The 27062-nt window shown below is 39.1% G+C and overlaps 1 protein-coding gene across 2 annotated transcripts in view; it reads right to left on the bottom strand.

Annotated features, from left to right (window-relative positions):
- The window catches only part of LOC106906218 (single-stranded DNA-binding protein 3), a 44477-nt gene extending 19395 nt beyond the window's left edge, over positions 1–25082 (bottom strand). The window contains exons 1-4 of one of the 2 annotated variants that reach the window (XM_014971395.2): positions 24448–25082; positions 13858–13930; positions 11954–12015; positions 8530–8614 (exon numbers count right to left, since the gene is read on the bottom strand). In XM_014971395.2, coding sequence (XP_014826881.1) covers positions 8530–8614; positions 11954–12015; positions 13858–13930; positions 24448–24503 — 276 coding nt within the window. In that variant the 5' untranslated portion in view covers positions 24504–25082. The remainder of the gene's footprint in view (positions 1–8529; positions 8615–11953; positions 12016–13857; positions 13931–24447) is intronic. The other variant, XM_014971394.2, reaches the window with a different exon arrangement.
- Between the last annotated feature and the right edge of the window lie 1980 nt (positions 25083–27062).

Here is a 27062-nt window from a genome sequence, read left to right as displayed (position 1 = left end):
CCATCAAAACGGAGCGTTTTAGTCGACAAGCAACAGGACACGGCTGAAACTCTTACAATCACGTCTGAGAAACAAATGCTTGTGCAAACGCCATCTCTGAAGACCCAGCTGGTCCTCAAAACTGGCACAACTCGCACGTAAACACACACACACACACACACACACACACACACACACACACACACACACACACACACACACACACACACACACACACACACACACACAACAGGCTGCTGCCAAGGTAGCAGCGCCCAACCAGACAGGAGGAGGAGTGTGCACAAACGCTCGGCAGCACTAATAACTCTGCAGACACAACATCCACTTAGCCGGGACTCTGGAGAGAAGGCAGGGGTGGCTGCAAGAAAACAAGCAAATCAGAACCTAACCAGAACAAAACCAGAATGCTCAAACCTGAAACATTAAAGATTTGATGTTCACACTCGTATTTACCTCGTAACACCATGAGCCGTGAGCATTTACCGTCAGTAAAAAGTATTTGTATACCCTAGTTTTATTTTCCTACTCTTTTTGGGGAACTGCCGTGATCAGGATACATTTGATCTGTTTCAGGTCATGCCACCAAATTTAAGCTTGGACTTTTACTAGGCCACTCAGAAACCATCTCCAATACCTTCCAAAGGCAGATCTGCAGACGTGGCTCGGATCATCGTCCTGATGCATCAGATCTACCGGGAGATGCAGCTTTCACAGAGTTTCACTTCAGTCAGTACACAAAATATTTACTCAAAGTTTATGAGGGTAATTGAGATATTTTTGGCAGACGTGAAATGAGGTGTGTTTTATTTTTGGACAGCAGTGGTTTCTGCCTTAAAACTTTCCCATTGATGCCATTGGTCCTCCAACCTCGGAAGCCTTAGAAGTTGTTCTGGGTTCTTTTGTGACCTCCTCGATCGGACGTGGGAGAGAAAATAAAGCTGGTCAATTCCAGAAGGGTTCATCAATGTTTCTGATTTCTTAATTTAAAAAAAAAAAAGCTGCTTTCACTGCGGTTCACTGCAGCCTTACAAAAAGGCTTTGAAACTGTAAATGATACAAATGACTTTGAAATCTGCTTTTTAATTTCCTTAGACCTGGAAATGATGTGTTGCTTTCTGAGATCTTTTAATCTACTTTGTGTTCATAGACAGGTTCTATTTTACTTGTTTCTACAAACCTATAAGCAGAAAATGCAGCCACTGTAAATCAACAACTTTATACAACTTTAAAAGGTCAAGCAGAATAAATCTGTATGGGACAAAATACTCTGACACTAATATATGTTGTAAACAATAATAAGTTATTTCCATGCGACACTACAAGCAACATTAGTTTCTCCTGATGCTTCGTTTATTCTCCTCCTTTTTAATCAGCAGCAGTAAGAGTCAAATGTAGCAGTAAGAGTTCAGCTGCTGCTGATAAGTAGGTGAAAAGTGGGTTAAGACAGAAAACGCAACACCAGAGTCATGTCTGCTATATATAGTCTCCTGGTCTGTAAGGTATCTTATTATATAGGTGAGTCATTACTGTCCTCTTCTGTGTGCATGGCTGGCACTCAGATTGTGCTGCACAGGCAGCTCCACGTCCCAAACACGTTGAGCAACATTTCTGCTGGCAACCCAAAACAAAAACAGGACTTAGATAAACTATTACTGAATATTAATATAATCCAGAATTGATAGAATATCTGATGGCATGAAATTCATTGCTTGAAAATATTTAGATTTCTTACACCACGGCTGGCAGAAATGGCCTCAGCACATTTTGTATTAAAATCTAGAAACTGTTTTTCTAGAGAGTCGAGAATAATTTTGGAAAAACTAAAGAAAATCCTTATTTGCTTTGGTTTAAAAAAAAAAAAAAAAAAAAAAAAGTCAACAAACTGTTTTAATGATTCTATAACAAAGATTTTAAAGCCAAAAATCTTTGGCTTTAAAGATTTTTAAAGCCAAAAATCTTTGGCTTTAAAGATTTAAAGAGTCCATTTCCCCTTGACTGACTATTTGATCATTGACCAGATGCCAAACACTTGTTTCCTGTTCAAGTGAGAAATCAAAACCATCTCCCGCCGTTTCTGGTTCATAAACACCTCATCAAATAGCATACTTTTGTTTTTTAAGTTGAACAAGAATCAGATAAAGGACATGTATGTATATATGATGCCACTTATAAATAGGCATAATCTTGTAAGGTAAATGTTTTGTAGTTTTTTTTACATGTACGTGAATCAGTCCAAACAGGAATTAGCCAGTCAGACCTCAAAGTAGATCAGAACAGGCCAGAAAAGTTTGATTGGTGCCGATCTAGTAATGGGTGTAGAATATGTTAATCCAGGTTTGACTAGCCTATTTATTCAGATTTTAAGATTGGTGTTAATGCCAAAAACAAAACAAAAAAACATTTTTACAATAAAAGTTACTTAAAAATCAAGACATTTTAACCCAGGTTAGTCTCAGTAAAACTCTGAAATAGCTCTTTAACCGAGTACCGACAGGAAGCTATGAAGAAAACAGCAAGTTTTTAAATCTTCCAACTTGTTGTTCAGTTTTTTTTGTTTGTTTGTTTTTTTGCACTTAGTATTTTCTTGCTACGTCTCATTACACCCATATTCATTCAGTTTAAACGTTTTCACATTACACCAATACTGACTGTCAGGGAATAAAATCTGCTAAAACTACAAAATATAGTTCAACCATCTTTATGTTCTCTACACTGGTCGCCTCTCCTAAGAGCTGCAGGGCATTGTAGGTAAACCACCAGATTAGGTGATCAATCTTCTCAGGAACACAGGGAGCCAAGAGTGAGAGTGAAAGAGCAGGAAAGTTTGAGGGAAGGACAAAGTGATAAGCCAAGTGAGGCAGCGGTAGACTGGAGTGTTGGGGAGAGGAGATATAGTTAAGATGGCTGGGTGGGAAACGTAATGTGTAGGCGCTGGAGAGAAAACCCAAGCTGCAGGAGAACAAGACGTGAAGAAGCTGAAGTTTAAGAAATTCAGAGGGGGAAGGAAGCTGAGGGGAAGAGAAGGGAAAAAAAAGTAGGCAAGACATTAACGCCTTTAATTTCAATCGGGATATATAAACAAAAAAAAAAGAAACAATCCCTGTGTCCTGTGCGAACAAAAACAGACGGCTTTATGTTCAGGTTCAAGACGGCATTTGGAGACAGTGTGGGCTGTATAAGGCACATTCCTAAAACACAAAGAGCGGCAGTGTGCGCTTCAAGGCCCACCGATGCACCACCTGTCTCAGTCTGATGCGCTTCCACACCAGCAGACTCCTGGATCCAGAAGGGAACCGGTCCCTTCACAAAGCCATTTCTTCTGCACTGCGCTTTTAGCGTAATGAACAAAAGCGAATACAAGCGCTGTGATGCGACTGATTATGCTCTCTACAGGTTTAATCCTGATTAAAACACTAAGTTTAAACGGATAAGATTGATAATTTGATGCGACTTGCCCATCCCGAGCGTCTCGAGTGCAGGCGACGCGTTACAAACTCAGGTCCTGGTCGTCAAAATAAAAGCACGGAGGCTGCGTGTTTATTTGTGTCTTTGAGCAAAGATCCGAGATCCAATCACGACTGATTACTTAAAAGTTACCGGCGGCACGTTCTGATGCCGGAGTGAACAAAGAGCTGTCCTCTTGTGATCGGATCAGTTAGGATGCACGTTAATGCCAGGTGTGAACGAAGCTTATAAGCTTTAAGCAGATCATCCCGAGGGACTCAGCAAGTGGAGAGTGAGAATCTCATCAACAAATAAACTACCTGAGCAGAAGCCAGAAACCACATTTTCAGCAGAAATATCAATTAAAATTTCAACAGGGTTAAATAGCAAGCCAGGTTTTTTCTTATTTAAGCATTATATGCAGCCAACTTCCAGAGGGATCCAGAGAGAACCGAAGAACCTCAGCCAGACATGAAAACTTCACATTTTTTATTTAACATTCCTCTCCATCTCTTTCCAGAGAACAGGTATTGACAGAGCAAATTACCCTTTGACCCTTGCTCTACATTTTTGTTTGCCACTAGAAACTATACCTGGGCTAGTGTTTCAAATTGTGTGTTTTCTTTAAGATGGAGCCATTTCTGACATTATCTATAAATCATCTTGCTCTTCTACCCATGAAAAGTAATCACTATCGGCCATTTTGAATCCTCAGTGTTAATGTAATCTTTGTTTAATTGCCATAGAAAGTTCCCCTGGACCAGTGCATGTGTGTGTCCTTCCTGTTCTTCCTGTCGTTTAGCCAAATGAAGCAGATTACCACCAATGCTGAAGCTGGCTCGGCTAAAAAGTGGTGTTTCTTCCTTACTGTCGCCACATGCTTGCAAGGGATGAGGCATTGCTGCAGAGTCAATGATCAGATGCCGTCAGCTGGGCTGAGAGGCAATTCTGACTCACTGGCATTACATGATCATCTGAAAATAGACTGTATGGGTGGACTGTCGTGAAATTAAGTGGATTTGACTAGGCATATCATGATAACAAATGTTACTGGATGATAAACTGTCCCAGAAGTTACTGCGATAAATGGCAACTGTGGTATTTTGAGATCATTTTCAAGTACTAATGCAAGTGACGATTAATAAACTTTAACTTCTCACAAACATTTAACACTGGAGCTAGGAGGTGTTTTAAATATCCAAAATAAATCAACAAAACTCCGGAAATAATAAATAAGATGGATGCTGAAGTCTCTGTAAACAAAACCGCCCATCAAAACAGAAGCTAGTGGAGAAAATCCACCTTTTGTCTTTAATAGAAAGAGAGACAAACATGCAGATGGAAGCTCGTTTTAATCTATCATGAGATTAATTGATTTATTGCGAGAGGCTTGACATTTGAGTTGTGCGGTGTATCTGAGCCATATAAATAAACTGAATAAAAACTAACTGTTGTAATATAACACTTGAATTAGTCATACATATTACATACAATCAGGGCAGGATTAACAACGTTTAACAGGCAAATTAAATGAAAACACTCAACAAACCCGACTCCTGACATTTGATCTAAAATTAGTTTCTGCATCTGTATTTAGGCAATCATAGTGATAAGATAAACACACTGAATTAGATCTAATGGGCTTTAATAGAAAAAGAAATCAATTACTCTACTTTTCTTTTTTTTTTTTAAGTTAAACCCTGTAAATCAGACATGTGATGTCTGTAATTCAATTATTAAAACCAGCTACAACAAAACCTTTGCAAAGAGTTTTAGTTACTGTAGAGGCAACTTCTGCTGTTTCTCTGCATCCAGCAGCGAGAGCAGTGATAGAGTGTCTTTAATGCCAGCGTGCGATCCGGCAAGTTCACAGGACTAAAACTCTTTCGAGGTGAAATTTCTTTCTTCCTCCGGCGCTGCCTTTAACTGGCTCGTTCTTTTGAAACCAGCAGAGAGGGGGACCTGCGCTCGGAGGCTAGCCTCGGGGGGCTGGAGCCAAAATTAAACCGGTCCCGTCTCCGAGCTTTATCGCCGTCAGGGAGCAGACAGCAAGTGTCCGTGTCACATGCCCATCTACATTTATACACGGCGTTAACTGGGAGGAGGAGGGTGTGAGCCCAGCCACCCTCTTATGGGCAGGCTGCCAAAGATGCCCCACCACCATCAAAACACACACGTACACACACAAATCCCTGGCTTAGCCTCGGCCCAGTGCTGGGATTACCGGATTAGAACTCTATTCCATTATCTCCCCACACTATACAGTACATACACACACATATACACACACGCATAGTCTTGGTCAGAGAGGACAGACCGAAGACAGACAACGGTGTCGATCACAGCAGCTGATGTTTACACATGAAACCACACAGTTACAGAGTTTCTTTAACTGTAGTGAGAAAATATCGTGACTATATTACACCTAACTTTATTGTTAGCCGTGAGAAAATCACTGCTAATGAGTAAACAACTAAAATTGGTAGCATATTACAAAGACAACATGTTCACCAAAAGGCTTCAAACACAATGCTGGGATTTTTCTTTCGCATAAGAGCTCAACACAAACGTTTCTTCACAAAACGTTTACATGTTCTTTCTTTTTTTTTTTTTACAGTTTGGAAAACTTTCTTCTCTTTGTAATGGTTGCCGCCTTAGAATATCAGGTCATCGATCGTGACAACTTCTGCAACATTTTCACATAAAAACAAAACAAAAAACAAGCAATTTGCTAATGAATAAAGAGAATAATCAGTCAACATCTTCAACAGCCACTGTAACCAGAGATCCATCAATAAATCGGCCCTGATACCAGAATCAGTACAACGTTTTCTTTACTAGTTTTCATCTGTGATCAGCAGTAAAAGGCTGAAAAATTTGATTTCTTTTTTCGCCTCTGATTCATTAAATGCATCAGACTCCCATAACTTTTGGTCTATAAACACATCAGTCAACAGCAAGTCCTTCATGACTTGTGTTTTGTTGAATAAAAGGGATAATCTCATATTTTCTATACATCTAGTTGGATTCAAAACTGCTAAGCAATGCACATGCAGCATATAGCTTTCTCGTCTGCATTTTATAATGCATGGAAACTTTTAAAAAGTCAGAATTGGGAGGTCAAGACAAAAGGAAAAATGGAAATATTGGCCTTCTGCACTAATCTGACCACAAGAGCCGGATTAGTGAATTTCCAGCTTTTATATATGTATATATATAAAAAAAAAAAGTTAAGAGTTGTCACCCTGGAATCCACCGTGTGACATCTGAAGCCTCCCAATCTATGATCTACACTTGCTCTTTATGCCTCTTGATCAGCTAAAAGGTTTCCAACAAAACAAAAACCCTGTGATATCTCTGATCCACCTCAGGAGGAAGTCCCAGTCATGAGATGAAAAGGTCTGAAGAGACTTTGAACGAGAAACACAACAAGCAGCAGCAGGGAGAGCAGAGACGCCTCATGATTTTTTTCAGGTTCCTTCTAATTGCAGTAAAACATGCATCATCATCATCATCATCATCATCATCAACACAATAACTTGTCATCTGAAGCACTGAAGGCATTTGGGCAGCTTGCATCAAGACCGCGACACCAAGCTCAACCAGATATCACTGGGTGTTGAGGAATGGTTCAACTCCAACCCTCAAATCAAATTAACTCTCAAGAATTTCAATAAATATAAACCAATAAAACTTTTTCTTTTAAAACCCCCTTCAGAAAGTCAAAACTAAGAGCTGGAAAATGGTCAGAGTAAATGTCGGTTTTACAGGCGTCTCCAACCAGCTGCAGAAATGTGAGTTTGTAAAACTTCAGCTGAATCCGTTAGACGGCCTCAGACGTATGCAAAGTAATACACAAACAAACGTCAGATGTTTGTGGAAGTTCTTGAGCGAAGACACAAAGCTCTGAGTTTGTTAAAATAAGAGTCAAGAGAAAGCAGCTTTTTCTCCACAGCATGAAGTTCATTTAGGTGACATTTGATCTGGGAGACGCACAGATGAGAAACACACACTGAGGGGTAAATGTGGGCCTGCCAAAAGACCAGACTAGTGAGTAAACTGAAGTAGTTTCACCGTAAACTTAACAACAACAAGTCTACCTCTAAATCTTCACCTGTTTCTCCAATCACAGATTAATTTCTAGGAACATCTGATTAGTAATCCATGACTTTTAGTTTCCTAGGGTATAAATAACGATGTGACACAGGCAGCCATTCTTTTAGCAACGGAACACCAGACTGGACGAGGAGCTATATTTATCTTGCTCTCACCCACACTGAACTAACCTAAAAAATAAAAATAAAAATATACCTCTGAAGCTCATTCTTAGGAAACTGCAGCAAAATGTGACATCTTATCACCAAGGCTCTCTGTGGTCTGATTGATTAAAAAAAAAAAACATCAACCTGTTCTCTCCTACCATCACAAAGACAAACAAAATGTAAATCTGTGATTTGAGAAGAAGATTGTAAAAAAAAAAAAAAAAACTAAAGAAAGAAAAAACTCGTAGCTGTGTGTCGGAAAACTAAGAATGAATTTGTGAAAACTCATATAATGACCACTAAGTCAGTCTAAATTAAAACGAGCCCAATAATTTCTTGCTTCTCTCGCTTTTTTATCCTTTTGTTCGCACAGACTCTAGTTTCCATTTTATTTGTTGTATCGGTTATTTTGTTTGTTTGTTTTGGATAGTTAAAATGTCCTCCAATGTTAAATATTCCTTAGAAATTAACGTTTATTGACCTTTGAAGGTATACTTCCATTATTACTTATACAAATGTCTTTGTGTAAGCATTATATTACGTTATATTAGTTGAAAATGGTCTTAAAGCAACAATAATATTTATGCTTCAACCTCGTGAAATGAATGCTTTCAATGGAGACCATTTTATGCTACTGCGGTGAAAAATCTATTCATTTCAGGTCTTTATACGCGTCTTTCCACGGGGCAGCAATAAACTCTCCCCTAGCTGCACGCGTTTCTCTCAGCCAAATGTCCCTGAAGAAGATGCTAGCATTTCGGAGCTTCACTCTCAAGATAAACCGACGCCGAGCGTCAGCCGACATTCAATATTTGTCACTTACATAGTCATGGAAGGCCTTTGCCTCGCTGGAGTGTTCGCACGTCTCCCTTCGGTCTGGAGCTGCACAATACAAATCCCAGAATACGCTAAAATGAAGAGGGAAAGGAGAGGTCAGAGGTTAGCAAACAGAGCGCTCCAAGCCCATGTGTAACAGCCATTCATCATAACCCATTCACACACTTTCATTATCTCCCTAGCACTCTTAAACCACCTCTTATGCACTTGAGCGTCTTTGTGAGGGGGACACAATGCCAGTGTCACCCTCTCAATCAGCACCTCACTCACTCAAAATACACACATGTACTTGTATTATCATACCAGGGCCCGTGTCTTACTATAAAGTGCAAAAGGAGCAAATGCTCTCATCCCTGAAACACCATGGTGAGTTACTGTCAGAGGTGGGTAGACGGCCAAAAAAAATAAAAAAGTGGATTTACTCAAGTAAAAAGTAGCTATCCAGATAAAAATGATCAAGAAAGAATAAAAATGAATTTAGTAGAAGGCTAAATATAAATCAAATATATGATATTTGATTTATTATTTTTTTAAATGGTGGAATCAGACAGTGAAATATAATACAAGTTTGGTATTACATAAAGTAAGAAAAACCCCCATAAAAATACAAAACTTCTAAAGTTAATACTTCCAGCATGTAGTGTAAATATTGTATTGTGTGAGGGGGGTAAAACACTTCATGTGACAACCATGTGGACATACTTTTTACTGTATAATCAGCCCTGAAATCATTAAGTTTGGGTAACTTCGGCTGATCAGGGATCTAGACTTACGTTCTACACTGGTTGAACTGGTGTTTCTAACTTTTTTATTTAGATGCACACAATTTTTTACCCTAATTACATTCAACATAGCAGCTTTGCAGGTTTTTTTTTCCTAAATCACTCTCCATAAAGGTAATATGGATTAATGAACAATCTACTAGACAGAAAGTTCTTTACTTGATTTGTTCAAGATAGGTAAAAACATCAAGAAACAAAAAATAAAGAAGAAAAACTAAATTATAATTGCAAACCTTTTAATATTTCGCTGATGAACATCTCAAACGTAACATTTCACAGTTTCTCTTATGAAGGATTATTTTGGACTTGAACTTAGTGAAGTGAAGTGATGTTCTGCAGGTAACGATAAACTTGAAATTAACCTCTGCCTCTCCTCTGATGAGAGGCCGCGGGGACGGGGAACATCATCGGCGCAGCACTAAAACTACTCAAAGTACATAGTTTGCAAAAAGTTGCTCAAGTGAATGTAATTGAAACAACATAGCCAGTTATTACATACCGTTTACAAATCTGGGCCACAGATAACCCCGATATTCAGAAGCACAACAGTGGGGGAATCTGAGGACAGGTTTTCTACGACATTTAAGAGAAGGGAGGACAATCAAGCTGCTAATAATTGTGCTGAATACCTGATCCAGTAAGAGGTTCTTTGAGCACTGATTTAACAAAAACACTATTAAGGCACTGGAACAGCAAGACGACTACTGAGAGGGCTAATCAGCCAGACTCTTCACTTCACATCAGCAGAATGCAATGCTAACAAACATGCCAAACGCCTGAGAGTTGCACTTTTTCATTCACCTAAAAACACAGCGGCTTCTTCAGCGTCTCCATCTTCTCCTTTATTTCACTAAACAGATCACAAATTAGTTTGTTTCTTCTCCTTTAATTCTCTCCTTTAGAGAAGAATGGGTTTTTGGCTTATGTTAGCAAAAATGTCATTGTGAGGAAAAGTAAAAAGCAATGACAACTTTTTATTTACCAAAAATTCTAAAGAAATATTATAAATTAAAGGGCGGTGTTATGTATTTTCCAGGCACATAGTGCCATAAAGCAACATTCAGTTGTTGTCTTTAAAACGACTAAAGAGAACTGACTTTGTCTTGAATTTGGGCCTCTAACTCTTTAAAAACTCGGAGTTTCGTCTTTCTGAAACTCCGCCTTCAGGAAGTCATCACAGCGTCGCTCGTCTACTATCCCATTAGTAAAAACAACTTTTCTACCAGCGTTGCACTGAGAAGTAGATGTGCAGTTCCACCAGGTGTTTGCCAATTACTTCTGGCTAGTCTGAAGGGGCTGAGCGGGGGCTGATAGGGTGGAAGCTCGGAAGCTGTGGATCCGAGGAGGTGTAAAAAAACAAACAAGAAAATGTCACCAAAACAAATGTGAATGTCTTTGGAAAATCAATTGGATTATTCTCCAATTGCATAATTAAAAAAATTATACATATATGTATATTTAAAAAAAAGTTAATTCTGTCGTTTTGGAGTCCCAGTTGAAATCTGTGTAACTCCACCAGCTCCTGGTGGCAGAATAACCTGTTCGATAACACAAAACCACATCTTTGTATCAAGATGAGCGTCGATGAAGAGCACCGCAACAGGAAGACCTCAATAATTGGCATGCACCACCTTTTGGTATGTGGGGAAGGCCCATCCTTCTCTTACACACCAGTTACAGTTTTTGTTTTTAGAATTATAAAAATAGTGAATTTGGTATCAAACGGTTTCCCACGGTGGTTTTAAATTTATGCAGAGCTGGAAAACACTAAAAAAGATAAACAACATTTTTAAAGAATGCATTTGAGCTCTTGTGTTTGACTACTGCATATGTCTCACAATTGAATTATCACATGCCGACTTATTGAGAAATTAGAAATTTTAAAAAGAAGCCATAAATAACCTGAAAAACTCATGTAAGTGTGAGCTATAGCTCCTTTAAATTTAACAAGCTGCTTTTGTGACTTTTTTTGGAGGGGTAAATGAAGAAATGTTTGAATGCACTGTATCCCACAATGCACCAGTGAAGTAAAATCCAGTGAAAATGCTGATCGGGGCTTTAAGGTGTTGACCCAACAGGTCAAGTCTGATAGAGGGGGAGAAATGACAAGGAGGTGACACAAAGGAAGCTGGAATGCAACGGGTTAATCTGCTAAAAAGCCCTCTCCCGTGTGAACAAAGGGGGTAAAGTCGGAGGGTGGGGGGGCAACACAAAGGGTGAGGAGAGGGGGAAGGAGGAGGAGCGAAGATGGGGGTCCATTCCCCAACCATCTGGATCTATTGTTTCAGAAGCGGCGGCGAAGGTTGGGGAGCGGGAGGAGGGGCCAAGGAGGAGGAGAGAGCAGCGGGGGTCAGGGCCTCGCTGAGTCTGGTCAAGAAAAAGGCTGACGGTCGGCTGGACTTTCAGTTCCAGGAGGACATTTTTAAATCATCGACAAGGACATGAATCTCATTTTCTGCACATTTACATAATATGATCTTTGTTTTTGGGAAAGTATCCACCAATTGTGGATTTCACTGATATAGTAAGACACTGTAGGAGGTCAGGACAAATAAACAGGCCTGGAGAACCTGCTTATTCAGTCGCTGGCTTCGTGAAGGCAGGGATAAATGTGACGGGGATACTCACCACCACCACGAATGAAGGAATCCGGGTGGCTCCCCTAATGTAATATTTTTCTCCCATCGAATCTGAGAAGAAAACAAGGAGGAGAGTCATGAGAGATAGCATCTGGTTTGTAGGTCCTGGGATTAAGAAAGTGTAATCACTGCGTCAAACCGAGAACAGCTTCTGACATCAGCTTTCATTCTTTAACGTTTTGCTCTGAACATGTTAAAAACGTGGATCCAGATTCAAAAGCTCCCACACGACTGGAGAGACGCTTTGAGAAAGTATTTTGATGCAAACATCTAAAAATGGAGTTCTCCAAAAGAACTTCGGTTTTGTTTTTGGTTTTCAGATTTCATTGGCGGAGAGTCAGCAGGATCTGGTGTAAAACTAAAGCATTACGTAACAACTTGCACCAGGAGATCATGTTTAGACCCTTGAATTGACCGCACAGAAACAAAACCAAAAAACATTACTGAGACAGAAATAATAAACCCGACTTAACAATTTTTTTTTTTTAATCAGACCATTGTGAGAGAGAAAAGTCAAGAAATAAAAATATTTTTTAAATCTGAAAATTTTTCCCCTTGGTTCCAACGGGTGATCAAAAGGTCGTTAAATCAGTTAAATGTAAGAACTTTTTTTATCTGGAGTTTAATAAAAAAACAAAAGGTTAGGAACATGTTTGCGTGCATAACTAGGGCAATCTTGTAATTCCCTCGATTTCCGTAAGGATTCAAAAATCAAACTCTAGAAAATAACCTGCACAACAATTATTCTGTTTATATATATATATATATATATATATATATATATATATATATATACCATCCTTGATAATACTTGAAGTAACATCATTATTTCATATTTTCTGTCAATCACATTCTTGCACAGGTTTGATTTTTCTTCCTATGTAACGTTGCCTCGGCTCATTAACACCACCAGCTATTTGTTTATGTACAACTCTATAAAAGTTCCCTCTAAAGGACATGAAGCTGTGGAAAAACTTCTGAGAAAATATGTAGGTATAGATGAACTGGTCATGTTTTACTGAACAATGACAATTCTCTCTTAGCGGTCTATGAAAAAGGTTCGGTTTTATTTGAGCAAACTTTGTTTTTATTTCACGGCAACATGAGAACAAAAATAATCAGGGAAACGTGCTGCAGAGCAAACAGATACAAGGTTATCCTTATTTATTCATCAAAGCATATGTTCCTACCTTTATACGATTTCCACTAAACTCTAAACAAAGAGCATCAAAGAACACTGGTTGTTGATTTTTTTATAGACAAACATGTTTTTAGCTTAGATATATCGAATCTATTGAATTTATTTCTGTAACAGATATGCTGAAAAGCAGCTAGAAAGACTGAAGACTTCAATCAATGGTCAACGGGTCGATGCAACAATAACTTGTGACATTTTCACATTTTTTGTGAATAATCTTTCATACTACACCATGCATTTTTCACTTAGGAATCCAAATTGTCCAAAATGTCCTTCTTAGCCTTTCCCACACTTATGTCTTCTGAGATAATTGGCCACATCTTCACAGCCTGTTCAGTACATTTTGGTTGGTAAAAAGTTGTTTGGTTTAGCTATAAATTACCAGCACCTGCCCGGAGCTTTTAATAAATATTGGCACGCTGTTCATTTAATTATGTCCTTACTGGTGTTTATCCTGCTGTGTAAAAGCTAAAACTTGAAAGAGTGTGTATTTGCTTAGATCTGCATTAAGACTGAGGAATGTAGAGAGCCGTTTGCCTTCAGAAGCACTTGGGCCCACTTTGCAGGTAACATGTTTCAACAGGAGCCGGCTGAACTTAAAGCAGAGGTGATTTCCAATGAAAGACAACAATTCGGGAGGACTTTGAACGTTCGGTCGGAGCTAAATGTGTTCCGAGTCGAAGACGCCGTCTTACCTCAGACAGGAAGGTCTGTGCTGACTTCTGTGCTCCCACATGTAGCAGGTACTCGTACACATATAACGCTAACCTGAAATGAGAAAAAAAAAAGAAATGATAGATTTAAGAGTTGCGCAAAACAAGAATTGGAAATCGGAAGGGAACGGTTTAAAGCATACTTTCAAAATCATTTTAATTTCAAAATTAAAATACCGTTCCAGACTCAAATTTCTAGATTTTTTTTTTTTTCCTGAAGTTGTCACAATATTCTAGACAGAGTGCCGGGTATAAAATGGAAACCTGTAACTTCTTCACTAGTAATCGGGTCTCATCTTCTGTAGGTTTCACAAATTAAAAAACAAGAGAATACTGAAAATGGCTTCAGCTTTTTAAAGTCGTTTTTAAACTCGAGTGTGCATTTTCTCACTGTAGTCAATAAAGCTACTGACGAAAACCACTGTATCAAATTGTATCCAGAGCTTGAAAATTATAAAAGTAAATTATTTTCAAGAATTTCCAAATCTGCATGGGAACTCTGACAACACAGAATGCCTTTCTGATGCACCAGTAAATCACAAGTTAGGTCAAAATTGTATTTGACAGCTTCTGGTACTTTTTGCAAACAGAAAACATTTGTTCACAAGTCGAGCTTGTAAAGCCAGAAACATAAGAACAATATTACAGGAACGATAAGAAAATTTCCATAAAGCTACTACCTAAAACCAGACGGACAGATTAGCAGCAAGATGAGAAACATCTCTGGTTCAATCAAAACTTTGTCATTTTCAAATAATATTCTTTACTTGTTGGAATGTCTTATTTTCTTTTCCTTAATTTGTTTCTTTAGTTCCCTCAACTGAACCACCTTATCCAGGAAAATTTAGGTCAGTATCTCCATCAGATGTAAATTATGCTTTTATCGCCAATAACTGATGTTTACCAGTATATATTTTTATATATTTCACCATCCTTTTGACATTGTAAAAATAAATAAATAAAAAAAACAGAGCACATAATGTCAGCCCGCTTTACTCACAGAACTGATTTGTTAAAAACATCGACCGATACAAATCTTAATTTATTTGGTGCATTCCTCTTTAAAACCCCATTAAAGAGACACCTGAAAGTACTGGAGTAGCTGGAAATTCCTCTGTGAATGTGGCCTGTGGATTAAGACGACATATACGATTTCTTTAACCATAAAAGAAAAAAAATCTGAATTTTAGATTATTTTATCAGCAGCAATAAATGTTTCAGTGCTTTTCTGTTTCAGACAAATATAAGCTCATATTCTACATTTTTGTTTCAAATATCCTGCTAATATTGAGATGCTATCAAGATGTGGTAATTTCGCCTGGTTTGGAAAGAATAGAGATTTATTATGTGGTTTTCCCAACTGGAAGTTTTCTGAGTAGTAGGTACAGATACGAGTTAATAAAAAAAACAATCTTTTGTTTCAAAAAACAACTGCTTTTCGAAAGAAGCACCTATTCTTACACTGGTGTGAATTTGGGATGCACCAATTTGAACATTTGGGCCGATATCGATGTACAATATTTTCGCCGTTGTGGCTGATAACCAATATTTAACAATGTTCTAAATATTTCCCCAACCTTTTTGAAATAGTGAAAAAATGACACCACCTTTCTAATTTCTTTTTTATGCAAATACTTAGTTAACTGTAGTAGATAAAAGTCAATTTAGGATGATGAATAAGTCTTTGAGTTTGAAGGGTTTGAGTAGAGATCACCAGCAGCACAAAGATGGTTTCCTCTACTGGCACATGAAGTACATGAGCTGGATAGATGAGTATTATTGGACTGAAGTGAAATAATTCAGATAATGTTCCAGAACAAAAATCCACTTTATCATGTTTAGAAAAATTCTGCATCTGTGAAAAATCTTTGATGTCAGCTATCACTATGATGTGTGTATGATTATGACACACATAATCCAAGAGGATTGAACTTAAGCCACTTTCTAGTCCATAACCTTCTACTTCTACATAACCTTCTACTTGACCTTTAGGTCACCTAGATGTGATAAAAGAGTGATAGCCCATCCAATTTAACAAATATGTTATTGGCAAGCACATTTTTATTGCGTTGCTATAAAGATTGTACCGAATGTTGCACCAATCAGAGCTTTGCTGTTTTATTATTGCTCAGATTGGGTAAAATTGTGATTCTGATTATAGTCAAGTAGCTCTAAAATGCCATGAGACACCACAGCAGCAGACAGGGCATTGGCATTATGTTAAAGACTTTTCAAACAACATAATCTCCATAACTAGGTCAACTCAGACAGATGGTGAAAAAAAACATTATGAGAACATTTATTTTTCTCCAACTTTCAATAAATGCAAAACTGATAATCATGCAACAACTTTAATTTAATTTAATGATTCACTGCAGCAAGACAAACAGCCATTACCAACAATTAAAAAAGAAAAAGCTCTGGTCTGACAATTAAAAAGAGACATAAAATAAGTCATTGCTAGAAAAGCCCAACAAAAGTTAAAAAATGGAAATCCACCAATCTTATCAGGCAGAGTGGGAAACCCCCATTGGCCCAACATTGTACTCCAAACTCCTTCACTTAGTCATGTTTAATAGGCTGTTAATGGACCATCAATCGACCCGGAGTGTGGATATGACAGTGCCCTGTGTGCCCACAGCAGACACTCCTCTGACAGGCCAATAAGGTCCTAATGAGAAGGACAGTAGCTCAGTGTCATTGTCACCATCAGCAGTCAATGAGCTGATCAATGAAACATGGTTTCTGAGATAATCAGGCTGTTGTGAGCTTTGCTTTTAAACATTGATAGCTCTTTGGATTTTCCTTTGTACTGCGCCGTATAGAGACTCAATTTACAGCTACTTAAAAGACATCTTCTGCTTTCCTATGTGCTGAATTGAAACATGGCTGCAATACAATCAAATGCAAAGCGCATTGATAATCTTCATGACTACAAGAGAGATTATTAACTGTAATACTGCCTTAATGTCTTCATCAGTTTGCTTCTTGAGAGCAAACATGTTTTCACTCTTTTCTTCCCCTTAAAGTTTTTGAATCTTGGACACAAACATTAGTTACATAAAAGACCATCAAACAGAGCAAATAACAATGGAGAGCCAGGTTCAATGCACCCAAACTAGTCTGTCCTACCAAACACTGCATCTAGAGATGCGACTGAGCATTGCCCACACTGATACCGCAATAACGACTGGAATTTGATTCTGCATTGATTCTTATCATTGCACTTATACTACCTTCAACATCTGTTTTTTTCATTTTAATTAAGACTTAAATGAAAAGGACAAACTCCTTCTTAATTTACTAAGTTTTGTTTTTATAAACATAGCCCCTCCAGCGTGCCCCAAATCTTTCTCTGGGTCTCCCTCCCAGTGGGTCGCCCACAGAACAGGAATCCTAACCAGCCATTTCAACAACACCACTGTTGTGCCGTCCACAGGTCCATCAATGTACCACTCAATTTGTCCCCTAATTTGTGAACAGAACCCTGAGAAACTTAAAATTCTTCCACTTGGGACTGAGAAGCCACTCTACCCTTTTTCGGGCTCGGGACGATGGTTTTACGTTTGGAGGGGTTGATTTTCATTCCGGTCACTTCACACTCAGCTGCAAACCGCTCTGTAAAAGCTTGAGATCACGACCCGATGAAGCCAAAAGAACCACATCATCTGCAAAAAGACGATCCTGAGGTCAGAAAAATGGATCCTCTCAACAACTTGGTTGAGTCAAGAAATTTTGTCGGTAAAGGTTACGAGTAGAATCGGTGACAAAGAACAACTCTGACCGGAAACAAGTCCGACTTAGTAGATAAAGTGTGAAGCTTTGCCTCTCCCTGTAGCAGATACCATGAGATACAGGTACCGCCTACCCCATGTTATTATTATGTCATCATCACCCTCAATGTGGTTCTGAAAGAACAGCTAAAACCCGAGCAGTGAAAACTGGTAGCTTTCAGCAGTAAGATTTGAAAACTTTTGAATATTTGCTAAGAACGTCGGGTTTTATGTCGAATGCTGGAATTCTTTTTGCAAAGCAGGAGGCATCTGTTGTAAAAAAGTAGAGTTATAAACTAATATTGGAGAAATAAATGTATATTCCCCAAATCTTGCCATGACTCAAGTTAGGATGTGGAGAGCTCCACCGTGTTTGATGAAGTCTGGCTTAACACCAACAAGGAAGGGCATCTTCCTCCATATTTTTAATAAAGACCGTATTTGCATGGTGTACAATAACCAAGTGTTAAAACCGCAAACCTTCAGCACTCCACTTTTGTAGTTGACATTCAGGTTTTTCATCGCACCAACAGAAAGTCATTAACAAAAAACGATCTGCAGCACCGGCGAGTCAATTCGGAACATTGAAGCTAACAGGAACAGCAACGTCAATCAATTTTTCTCACCTGCCTCTACTAATCACAAGTACACCCGTTTAATCCAAGATTCTGAAAAAACTATCTTTGCTGAAACATCAGATGACATTCATGTATGAAGGAAACACAAAATAACTGTTCACACGTGTCGCAGTAAAACAGGAGCGCAGGTTCTGTAAGACTCCAGCTGAATCTTTGTGTCGTCAATGCTGCGTATTTCTGCCACAGGGGAGGAGAAATGAACACTGCTCCAAAGTGCTACAACAGACACGACCCATGCCTGACCTGTACTTACTACCAATAGTATGCAAATACGTTGTTAGTATGCAAATGTAGTCTGCGGAAGATATGAATAGGCAAACACCGAGCCAATGATTCCTACATGATGATATCTCAGCCCTAGACAGAATCACAGGCATTTCCAACAAACAGGCCAATATCAGAGTCTGTTTCTCAGTAATTTAAGATAAAACTAAATTATACGTTTAAAGATTTAACAGCAAAACTGACCTGCATCTAGAAGCAATGGAGTTTCTATTTAAGAGGGTTTTGTTTTCAGTTCTGTTTCAATATAATTATCCCAGAGTTTGTTTAAGCTTAAAACAATCAATCATTGGCATGACCCAATTTATTTATAAACTGAGCACAATTATAGAAAACAGATTTAATTGACAACTCCGACACTGAAGATCTATGTTTTGACTTTTCAAAAAGCTGATTATTAAACTGTCCAGTTTGCTTCTGCCCATTTACAGAGCGATGTTTTCGTGAAAACGGACCACAACTCTGGTTCTGATTCACATTTTAGATGTTTCAGGAATGTGCCGAGTAGGCTTTTATTTGTTTTCTCTTAGTTCTGACCTGCCAAATTAGGATTTTCTCATTTTAGTCCAACAAAAAAAATAAACATTAATCAAGAATACTGAGAGTGAGTGTCCTTGAATCAGGTGGGAAATGAAAAAACACAACCTTTGTGTTAACAGACTGAGAACAGTGTGAATTTTAATTTTGATGTAATTGATAAAAGAATAAAATGTTCATTATCATTATTATAAGATGTTTCAATCCGAGTTTATTGGCCCATTTTGATTACCAGTGGATTGATTGATGAATCGCTATTTAAGTTTGTATTGGGGGAAAAAAACTGTTTGGAGGAAACGGAAACTGATTTTTATTGATCAAGATGTTAAAAAGCTAAAATAGCGTTCCTTCACAAGCAGTTTGGTCCTAGTGAGGGCATTTCTCCAATGCCACCTTGTGCATGTAATGAATATCAAACTAGTTTATAAAAGGTCACACTGCAAAAAATCCCTTGACATAACTAAATGAAATATGTGCATACTATTGGAAAATCAGCAAGGCATTGTAATTAGTAAATTTTTAGCTTGATCTGTCCTAAACAGTCATTGGAATGTCAGGAAAAAACATATCTGTTTGTTTTTTTTTGTCAGCGAACGCACCACACCCAAGGGCAACCAGGTTGCTTTTACAATAACTCGCTTCAATATGGAAGCTGGCATAGAAAGAGAAAGTAACAGTAACAGTGACAATTTAAAGTAAAACACAGAGAAACAAAAAGTTGTAAAAAATAGAAATTGTTTTATTTCCACTATATGTGTCCAGGCATGTCCGCTGTTTACTGAGGGTCCGAGAGAGAGCGAGGCTTTTAGTAGATAATAGGGAGGCTGAATGGATTACAGCAGAGTTGCTCCGTTTCATCCAGTAGTGTTACGAGGCCTGCTGGATATGTTTGGAAATATCAGCTTTATAGTAGGAATCTACATTAGTGCGTCTAGACACACTACTTATTCTAGTTGCTAATATAAATAGCTAAAGACTGCTTAAAGTGTAAACTCCAGAACAATACAGCTTTTGTTTTAAACGACAAAAAGTCAAAAACGGTGTAAAGTCAAAAGTCAAGATTATTCTTCTTAATATATAACAGGTCAGTGTTCAGAAATCAACCCCAAAACTGACCACTGGTTCTGTATTTACTAGCTTTCAAATCCAAATGTGATTTAACGTTGAATCAAGTGGAAAATGAAGATTATTTTTAACAAGATTCGAAATAACAGTGCCATGCGGTACTCCAGGTCAAGGGTGTTCGTAATGTGACCAACCAGCTATTTGTGGCACCTGGACTTTTTTTTTTTTTTCCTTATTCCTCCAGACCACAATTCAACAAATAAATTTACAAATTAGGACAAAACCATAACTTTTAAATTAAAATCTGCTCATAAAAATACCAAAAAAAAAATGTTTTCTTTTCCAAGCTTTCTGTTTTCCTTCAAATTTTCGTTGTAAATAGGACCAGAACTACTCATTGCCTTATACCCTAAAGTACACCTTGGTTCAGCCAAATCTGCATTCAATTGCTGTATGAAAACCTGGTGAGTGTTTTCAAATTAAGACTGACCTAAATCCTGTTTTTATTGCAGAAATGTGGGTTTTTTGGGGGGGGTTTTTGTACAGTTTTCTTCAATTTGGCACAAAATAAACTGGTTGCCTTTCATTTAACAAGGAAAACATGAAATTATTTGAGGTTTTGGATGTATGATCCTGTTCCTACAAAGAAAAACAATTACTTTATTCCATTCATTAACATGGTTTATAGTTTGTCGTTGACTAGGTAAAAAAAGAAAAATATTTTTGGTGATGTTAGTTCTTAAAACTTATATATTTTTGGCTAGCAGGTACTTTTGAGGGGACGATTTTGATCCCTTGTGACAAAACGTTTAAACGCTCCATCTGGACGACTACAGTCCCATAATAACACTGACAACAGTGTTTGGCTGTAAATGGGTCAGTTCAGGTTAAACATTAGTAGGCTTTAGTGTCATGCATTGATAGATTCAATCTGTCCATGTTTATATACATAGACACCATGAACTGTCAGAGGGTTCGCTTTCACACTAACATACAAAAAAGATATACAAATAGGCAAACTTAAGAAGAATAAGTTTTATTTATAAAGCACTTTTTCAGCAACAAGGCAGTTCAAACTTAGGAAATGTACACATGTAGCTTGGCCTTTATTAAAACAAATATCTCCGCCGCATTGTTTAACACCCGAGCGTTGTTTTAAACATGCCAAACCCACAGGGGGCAGTGTAGTGCAAAGCTAAAACCTATGTCAGCCAATCATATCGCTTCAAAACCACCACGACTTCCTAGTAGGAACTTAACATGACAGTAGGAGGTTCATTTGTGCGACAGATATATATAAAGGTTTACAGGTTGAACTACTTTTAAATAGTGGATTAGAATATAAAGTCAATAAAATACAAGACGATGTTGATTGGGAATCATGTCAAAGCAAACATGCCGATATATCCGTGCATTATTTGTCACAGACTGTAATGCACGGGGCCCTAAATCTCCATTTTCCCATGTCCACACAAACTGGGAGTTTTATCCAAAACTCCATTTTGGTCAGAGTTTTTATTCACAATTATTTTTAGAGATATTAAATGAATAAAGCATAAAAATTAATTTTGTTTCCCCGAGATATCCGGCTACATGTGGACTACGCCTTAGAGACAACGCAGAAGCCGTCTTGAATTCCTTACTTCCCGGAATAATTCAAGCTAATCATCGCTGCAACTACTTTAACTACTAACCGATTGAAGACGGGTCATAGTTCGTAACTGTAGCTCTAGAAATGACCAGTAAAGCCAGGAGGATGGAGACTTCCCTTCCGCTGAGCAACAAAAACACTTGACCACTGCAGCCAGGGGAATCTGACCACTTTCTGAGGTTTCCAGCAATTTGTAGGTCACAAAGCTCTCTTTGACTTGTCGTGTAGAGTGTAAGTCACTGCCACTTGCAGGTCAGTCTAGCACTGGCCCGCCCACACACACACACACACACACACACACACACACACACACACGTTTGTTTTGCTATCTTTGTGGGGACTTTCCATTGACTTCCATTCATTTCTACTAATTTCTACAGCCTAAACCTTACCTTTACCCTTTTCCTAACCCTAACCATCACATACCTAACCCTAACCCTAACCAAAACTCAATTCATACCTTAGCCCTAACTCTGACCCCTGACCCAAAAACAGGGTTTCCCCTCGTGGGGACCAGGCTCCGGTCCCCACGAGGAGCGACTGGTCCCCACAACGTAGTATATGTCAGGAAAATCGTCCCCACAAGGTATTACAAACAAACGCGCACACACACACACACACACACACACACACACACATTACACCCTTCAAGCAACTATACTGGTGCCCAATCTCATTTAAACACCTATAGTGATTTGGAGGAGTTTTAAAATGTCTGGCAAAAGCTCGCAGGATCCAGCAAAGTCTTCAAATATTGATACCATCTCCCTGCTCTGTGCAGGCTTGATACATGTGCATCCTTAGAGGAGTTTGACCCGCAGTAGGAGTTGTTTAAGGACTCTATTCGCATGTTTGGGGATGGGAGGATCATGCTGCCAATGCCCTCCCATCCTTCATGAGACCTTCGATGAAAATTTTATGCGTGGTGTCGACATGCGTGCGTGTCCGTGTGTGTGTTGTGTAAGGGGCTGCTTGTGCATGCACCTGGCCTGCTGCATTATTAAAGCTTGCGAGCTGGCTCACTGAAAAGCAGGAGAAGTTTGAGGAGATGAGCCACTCCAGGAGCAAAGAGGAGGAGAAAGATTCCACTTCCTGCAGGACAAACGAAGCAGTGGAGCGAGTTTAAAAGTTAACGCGGAGAACAGAGGAAAGCACGGTGCCCTTTGACCTCCCCGTCCCCCCTCTCTCCCTCGAAACTTCTAGGATGGGAGACATCGGCGCGCAAACGCATTCTCTTCCATCAGTACATCTGACACCTCGCCCGGGGCTCGCGACAAAACCCCCTCTTTAAACATGGATGAGTCTGCCCACCACATCTTCCTCCTCCTCTTCTTCTTCTTCTCTCCTCCATCTCTCTCTCAACTCTTGACGCAAAGCTGAGAGCAGCTGCTTCGGTCAGTCTCAATAATTCAACAGCAATGTGAGGGATGAGGACTGAGGTGCAGCAGATGAAGAAAGAGATGAGGAAGAGCTTTGAGAAAACAAAGAGGTGCCTGTTGATCTAAACTCAGGTTCTGTCCCGGTTTGATTGCAAATGCATTAAAAAAAAAAAAAGTTCAGTCCAACAAAGTTTTAACACCAACCAAATCGGGATAACAGTAGGATGACATCAAGGGAGGCTCACCCGGGTCAGTGGCCCCTGATTGGCCCGCTAATGCACCGGGTGATTATTGAATTGATATTTAAGGTCAATCTGGAAGCGATCTGTCTTGTTGAAGTGTTGAGAAGGGGAGCTGCGTGCTGGGCGAGACTGAGGCATGCAGACAAAGAGCCTCAGAGGGGGCTGCAGCTTCCCTTGCAAAGACCCCGCCGATCAGCGCCTACTCCGGGCAGCAGCGCGGGTCGCTTTCGCTGCCAGGGGGAAGATCTGCACGGAGCGGGGTACAAAAGTTACAAAGCGCCGCTCCGCTTTTGCACGAAGAGTCGCCGAAAACACGCGTGGATCCAACGCAGCCGAGCGCCAGCAGACTCGCAACCCCTGCGCGAACAAGCCACGAACACGGCTAGTGTGTAACAAAGCCCCCCCCCCCCCACAAAACAGCTGTATCCTATTTTTACCGAGAGCAGACACACATATGCACACACACACGCACACAAAAGCCAATCGGATACAATACCAAATGCGCAGCTACAATAAATCCAAATGCATTGTTCCCCCATGGTGGGGGGGCTGAGGAGAAAGGAAGAAACTCGAGTGGGATCCCTCCCCACTTCCATGCTCCTTATTGGATATTTAAAGCACACACGCGTGTAAAGAAGAGGGGGAAGAAAGTGGCGCAACTTTAGCAGCCGCTTTAGGTTGAACATGAGCAACAAAACAATTAAATACAAGAGTGAAACTGGCTGCAGCTAGTTGCTGGGGCTAACTTAGCAGACATGCCTGCAAGTTGGAGGATGCTAAAGAAGAAGAGGCGAGAAAAGGCAACAACACACACAGGAGAAGTGGCAAAAACACAAGCAGCACGGCTTCACTTGCAAGAAACAGAAGAAAAGTTAAAGTAACAAACTTGTGCATGAGTCTGAAGTTGCTGAACTGCTTCGACATCAGTTAGCAAGTTTAGCCACCTAGCACACTCCTCTCTCTGTACTGGGGTTTGCTGTTGTGACACTGCGATAATTTACTCACTTTTCTCTCGCTTGGCTATCGGAGGGGACCACAGCTCCTTTACCCTTGCCGTACATCTTGGAGGCTGTTCTCACACTTTATTTTATCCCACTCGACACCTGTCAAAGAAAGCAACCAGGAAAACCTACTATCTCCATAGCTACCCAGTTAGTGTTGTCTCTCTATCTCTCCCTTCCTTACGCTCTCTTTGCTCCGGTTTCCTTTTCTCTTTTTTTTTTCTACATCCCCAACATTGCCCACAAATCAGGCAGGGTTTCAGCCGGAGAGGGGAACTTGAAACAGTGCAGTGGTGGAGCTTTTTTTTTTTTTTTTTTTTTTTTTTTTCAATCGCTGTTCCTGGATTCAGCTCACGCCCCCCCTGTTGTGAGATGGTGGGGGCTTCTTAAAGGCACAGTGTCCAAGTTTGTACAGACTTCGCTCAAGTTCAAGTTCTATTCTTCAGGCCTTCGTTCAACTTTTCCCTTTTTTTCAATCTACAGCGTCACACTGTTGCATTTAACTATTACTATTATGTTTAATCATTCTAAACAGTAGAATGTATTAAATATATAATATTAACAGGAAGTAATGGGTGACTTTGGTCATATTTGTGCACCCTAAACAATAATTAACCACCTTCAATTTAAAAATTTACCTCATAAATTAATTTAAAGCTAAATCTTGATGTTCACAGACCCATCCAGCTCCAGGCTGAATGAGGTCCTAGGCAGAATATAGTTTGGGGCCCATCAACCACAGCAGCACCACTGACCTCCTGATCAGATTATATTATATATTTTTATCACATTTTATTATTTTATTTAAGAAAGAAAAGAAAATCAATCAATGATTATCAATATTTATTTATTTATTTATTTATTTATTTGGTTTCTTCTCTTTAAATGTATTTCCTTCACTCCTGATCATTCTCTCTCTCTTTCTCTCTCTCTCTTTCTCTCTCTCTCTCTCAAGTGATTGCAGGATCACGCTAACTATTTAGGTCAAAAATTAGGTGAATTTCTATATTTTTAAGTCAATGCATACAAAAATCTGCAGGTGCTAAATAACAAGTTTCAATTGATGACGTCAACTAATTTATTTGCTACATAGAAACTTAAAAGCATGAACCCAGCTTATAATAGGTCATAAAAAAACAGTTTTTGATCAAACCGGTTTTAGTGTGCTTCCACTAGATTCTTTTTGCTCCACTCTCTCTGGCTCCTAAGCTTCCTACACTTTACATTTCATTCTGATTATTAATTTGTGCCCACCAGGTGGAAGATTCAAACCTGCATTGGACAGTCATGATTTATTGCTTATTGCTTTACTGTTGTAAGAAAATGTGAGCACGTTGATTCAACACATATTAACAGCAGAAGGTCACTTGGAGTTATTTTGGCTTGATCAGGGGTCATTCTCAATGAGAGTCAAGCCAGCCCAAATGGGAACAAGAGCTACAGTGAAAGGAAAAGGTTCTAATGGGCATGTTGTAGAAAATAATTTACAATTCAATTGAATTGCATGTGAAATTTGAAGATATGTTTCATATATCTCCAAAATTTCCTTATTAAACTGCTCACAATCATTATGAGTTGCTATTTTTGCTGCTCAGATGGCTTAATTTTCAGCACGTTTACAGTTAAATCCAGACAACATTTCTTGATTTGAACATAAATGTTTGCGCTTTAACAGATTGTGGTGTCACAACTACAGCTCTTAACAGGCTGATTTTGAGTGATTTTTTTGCTTGTTTTTTTACATCTTGCAATCAATCTAAACTATGAACATGCAAAACCTGAAAGAAAAAAAGTGATAGAAGTCTACTTAAATCAACTTTTTGGAATACAAACATGCTCTTCTGTTTGAGTACAGAATCACAAATAGTCACATTTAACAGATATAAGTGACGACGCGGCTGTAACTCATGCACTTTGTTGTTGTCCAGGTGTGGTGCCGGCTCTTGACGGCTAAGTTTAATTGTGTGTCATGTCCCTTTAAGAGTATGTGGAGAGCTCTTTGTAGAGTTTGTGTGTCCATGTGTGTGTATATATATATGTGTGTGTGTGTGTGTGCGTGTGTGTGTGTGTGTATGTATGTAAGGCAGGGATAGGCAGTGCTCTGTTTTCGTGCTACTTGCTGTGGGAAGGGCACAGCTGACTGTCTGTCTGCACGCACGCCCCTGTGTGTATATGTGCTTGGACATGCACATGTATTTCTGTCTGCAAGAGAGAGAGAGAGAGAGAGAAAGAGAAAAAGAGGGAGAGCGCTAAAGCCTTCTACTATATGAGGATACAAACACCTGCTCTCGCAAGCAGACATTTTCATAAAAGAATAGAGGAACAAAAGAGATAGAAAAGGAGCGAGGGGCATCATTTTATAAAGGATCAACATTTTCCCAATAATCTTGTTTATATAACAAATAAGTGCGCAGATGGCCTCGGTTATGGAACAGATATAGCTACTTTAAACAGAGTAGGATTTTACGAGTTCCTTATGCTCCACTATAACATGATGTAGATTCTAATTTGTACAGAGTCCAAAGTGGGGAACGGCTGTACAATGTTATTGGCTGAAGTTTTTTTGTTTTATCTTCCAAGTTACAGAAAATTATTTGGATTTTACTTTGAGCACAAAGT

This window comes from Poecilia mexicana, unplaced genomic scaffold (assembly GCF_051168715.1).
Source record: "Poecilia mexicana isolate PSO_F unplaced genomic scaffold, ASM5116871v1 scaffold_22, whole genome shotgun sequence".
NCBI classification, from domain to species: domain Eukaryota; kingdom Metazoa; phylum Chordata; class Actinopteri; order Cyprinodontiformes; family Poeciliidae; genus Poecilia; species Poecilia mexicana.
The sequence above is the reverse complement of the archived record's forward strand: the minus strand, read 5'-3'. Positions and strand labels throughout refer to the sequence as shown.